We start from the raw sequence: 3,796 nt of genomic DNA, 5'->3' as shown, positions 1-3,796 counted from the left end.
GACGGGAGTTGGCCAGGTGGCTAGATTTATTGACCACTTATACCCTCACGACTCTTGACTACACTTTACATATCACAGACTAGAGTCCTTAGTCTATTGTAGTCTCCACTAGCCCTTTCCCGGTAATGGATTTAACACAGGAATTAGAACAGTCTCACTGTACCTACAGCACACACAAAGCCTCTTCTTCACAGGCTGAATTTCAAGTCTCAACTGAACTCGTTGCCATTTCTTCTCAATCATCTTCGACCACAGTCTCAAGACACTCCTTCATTTCTGATTCTGCTGGCCTTGCATCCTCGCTATAAAACATCGGGGCGTACCCAACAGGAAACACCACTTCGTAATAGTTCATCTGTTGATATAAAAGTGTCTTTACCTCCCGTTGCGTGTTCATTCTGTTTTATCTGTTTAACAAGCCGTTGCCTGGCAATGAAAGTCTACGCAGGCTCTGCAATTCCGGCTTTCAGGCGTCATGTCACAATATTCAAAGGCACATGTGAAACGTAGCCTCATTTTGTAGGCAAAGTTGTTCAATCCGGTAGAGTTTGACCGATGTTTCGGAGGAACTAATTACCTCCACTATCAGGTTCAAAGAATAACCTAAGCGAGTAGCGAGCAAGAAGCAGGCAGTAAGCAGTGTTGGTTACTTCCTTAGCTTATTATTCGACCCTGAAAATGGAGGAACTACGATTTCTCGAAAAGTCGATGAATTGTTGCACTACATATCGTTACGTCATAAAAGATAGTATCCTTCATGGTCACTGCTACGACAACCTGAAATCCAACAGCAATGTTTCACCTAAACAACATTAACCAATCGATCTTTGTCACGGAGACGTAATGTGTTTCCTGTGAGGTATGAACTGAGTTGTAGTGTCATTGAACTTCAGCATTCAGTTTCATCAAAATTAAACATATCTGCTGTTAAAGTCACCAAATTACTTTCCCAAAGTATGAATTCGACTTTTGGGCACGCGGTGGCGTAGTTTGTTGAGGCAATATGCTACAAATTGGAAGGTTGCGGGTTCGATACCCGATGAAGCCACTGAATTTTTCATTGACCTAATTCTTCCAGCCGCACTATGGTCCTGTGGTCGACTCAGTCTCTAACAGAAATGAGTGCCAGCCATCTTCCTAGGAGTAAATGGCCGGCGCGTAAGACTGAAAACCTCACCGCCATATGTGAACCGATTGTCTAGAAGATGTGGAAGCCTCGACGCCTCACAAACCTGTGGGCCTCCACGGCATGTTACAAGTATAGCTTTAGGAATTCGATATTAATTCCGAAAATGAAATCTCCCTCACTGTCGGTCAGGCTTCGAAAGGAAGACAGATTTTGTCCTGATGTGATGAAACAATACAGTAAAACTTGGTTATAGCAACATCGGTTTCTGCGACACCTTGTCTATTGCGTCAAATATTCAATGGTACGAACTAATTCCTCATAAAGCAACTGTTTTTATACCTTGCTTAGTACGACATGCACAAATGCATCAACCTCGTATGTAACGTCATTTTCATTCCTGAATTTCTCTGATATCGTGGGAAAGTTCGATGTGTCTGCCCACCCTCACTTTCTCTACTTGCTGACTTGACTGTCCTGGAAGAATACGACCACGGGCTGCAAGAGGAGCGTGGTTTTTATGCGAAAACCAGGTTGTGGGGTGGGACTGCGTGAATAGTGCAAGAGGACGCGGCAGGTTGTTAACTGCATTCCTTTCCTAGAATCTCGTCTAACAGGACCTCACATTTGGGCAATTCCACGTTAATGTTACGTTAGTCTGTACTTAACTACGTATTTCACTAAAAAATGCAACATTTTAACTCGGATTTTGGTAGATTTTTACGTGACTAACATAAGGCTACTGTGGAAGTGCCCATTTCGGTTACAACGACATTCGTTTATAACGACACTAGTTTTGGGTCCCTTTGATGACGTTATAACCAAGTTTTACTGTATATCAAAGTGACACAAATAAGTAAATAACATTATTCGCGTCTTCTGTTTGGCTAAAAGCCCGGGAAAGATATTCATATGGGACCCAGTACTGATGCCTGATGGCAGTTGTACTGACACTTCCTGCTGTCTCCCTTCAGGCTTCAAAATGTTACTACACGTCCCTTGCACCTTGCTGCTAAATGCAACAGATTTTAGTTAAGTGTACATTAGCGCTAGAGTGCTATGCTTAAAGCACGTCTGTGGCGGTGTGGACATAGTTAAGTCATTGTTCATGTTAGTGGCACTTACGTGTACAGAAGCGAGGTTCATCCGATGAATCCCCACAATCATTAGCCGCGTCACAGTAACGGTTGAGAGGCACACAGCGACCGTTATTGCAGGGGAACTCGGAGCGGCGGCAGGTTGGCGTGGAGGTAGTGACCAGCACGATGGTCAGGACAGCAACCAACAGAGTGACCATTCTCACCGTCAGACCTGGAACAAGAGACCTCAGTACAGAACTCACCCAGATTCTCAATTTAATGTGTGGTTCATTTGGATAGACTCCGACAAGCGGATGTCGGATGTCAGATAGGATGAGGTCATTTGAAGTACCATGCCAGAATTTACCTGGAAGACTGAGTAACACCATGAAACACTTCAGAATAACCTTTGTCCCTGCCGAAAATTCGAACCGGACACCTTGCCGAATTGAAGTCAGAAGCTGAGCCATCTCCTCCGGCCACTCGTTTAACCAACGAAATTCAAGTTTACGCATATAATTAAAATAAATGGTAATGAGGATTTGAATGACACGCACAAACACTACAATGATGTTTGCACAGTGCTTTAACACGAGTGGCTACCGTACATATTTGTAAAAGATTATAAGGGTATGAAGAAAGCATCTTACATCTTACATCAAATCTTACATTATAAGGGTAAATTTCGTAACTGCAGAAGATCCTGCGACCGGTCAACTATCTCAAAGTTTCCCGTGGTTTTCTTCAATCCAAGAGCAAATGATGAGTTGGTACTCAAATTCCCGCATTGCACTGCTTGCTTCACACGCAGCCCTTCTAACTTCATATAAAAATTAATTCTGATCATGTACATTACTTCTAACAGAAGGACGAGTGGGCACTGCCTGGGAACCTTCAAATGTAGTGTATCTCATTACCTCTCCACTTCATTTCTCTCTCTCTCTTGTTACAATTGCTAGGTGTCAGTGTCAGTGGCTGAGTCCATGGAGCGAAGCCTCCTTTTGAGAATTTCACCTCATCAGAAAGTTTTCTGCCGTTTATAAAATGCGAAGGTTCATTACCATGTTCACAAAAACTGACCACTTGAATCCCTCTTGAGCTAGATGAATTCAGACTTTACCGTCACGCACTGTATATTTAGGTTCAATTTTAATATTACCTTCATGGTTTTCAGATTAACATAACATTTCTTAATCTATTCCATGCATGCTACATGCCCTGCACATCTCATCCTCCTTGATCTGATCACCCTAACAATAATTTTGGTACAGTGTACCTTTCTAAGACCGCCTCTGTGGTCTAGTGGTCAGAGTTCATGGCTACACATCCGGAGGTCCCGGGTTCTATTCCTGGCGCTACCAGATTTTCTGAGAAGTAGGGGGTCTGAGATGGGGTCCACTCAGCTTCGTGAGGATAATTGAGGAGCTATTTCAGGGAAATAGCGGCTGCGATCTAGAAAACCGAGATTAATGGCCATGGGGATCCGTTGCGTTGACCGCGTGACACCCTCTATCTGCAAAAGTTGGCACTAACTTCGCCGACACGATCGATCGGTATAGTTCGCTTGTGGACTACAGGCCACAGAGTAAGT

The 3,796-nt window shown here is 43.6% G+C and overlaps 1 protein-coding gene across 1 annotated transcript in view; it reads right to left on the bottom strand.

Moving 5' to 3' along the window:
- The window catches only part of LOC117282401 (low-density lipoprotein receptor-related protein 8-like), a gene marked incomplete at its 3' end in the record, with an annotated part of 110,258 nt that overhangs the window by 26,358 nt on the left and 80,104 nt on the right, over positions 1–3,796 (bottom strand). The window contains exon 2 of the mRNA XM_033751834.1: positions 2,252–2,437. Within this exon, the coding sequence (XP_033607725.1) occupies positions 2,252–2,423 (172 nt within the window). The remainder of the gene's footprint in view (positions 1–2,251; positions 2,438–3,796) is intronic.

Source organism: Cryptotermes secundus, unplaced genomic scaffold (genome assembly GCF_002891405.2).
Source record: "Cryptotermes secundus unplaced genomic scaffold, Csec_1.0 scaffold853, whole genome shotgun sequence".
NCBI classification, from domain to species: domain Eukaryota; kingdom Metazoa; phylum Arthropoda; class Insecta; order Blattodea; family Kalotermitidae; genus Cryptotermes; species Cryptotermes secundus.
This window is presented reverse-complemented; position numbering and strand designations above follow the sequence as displayed.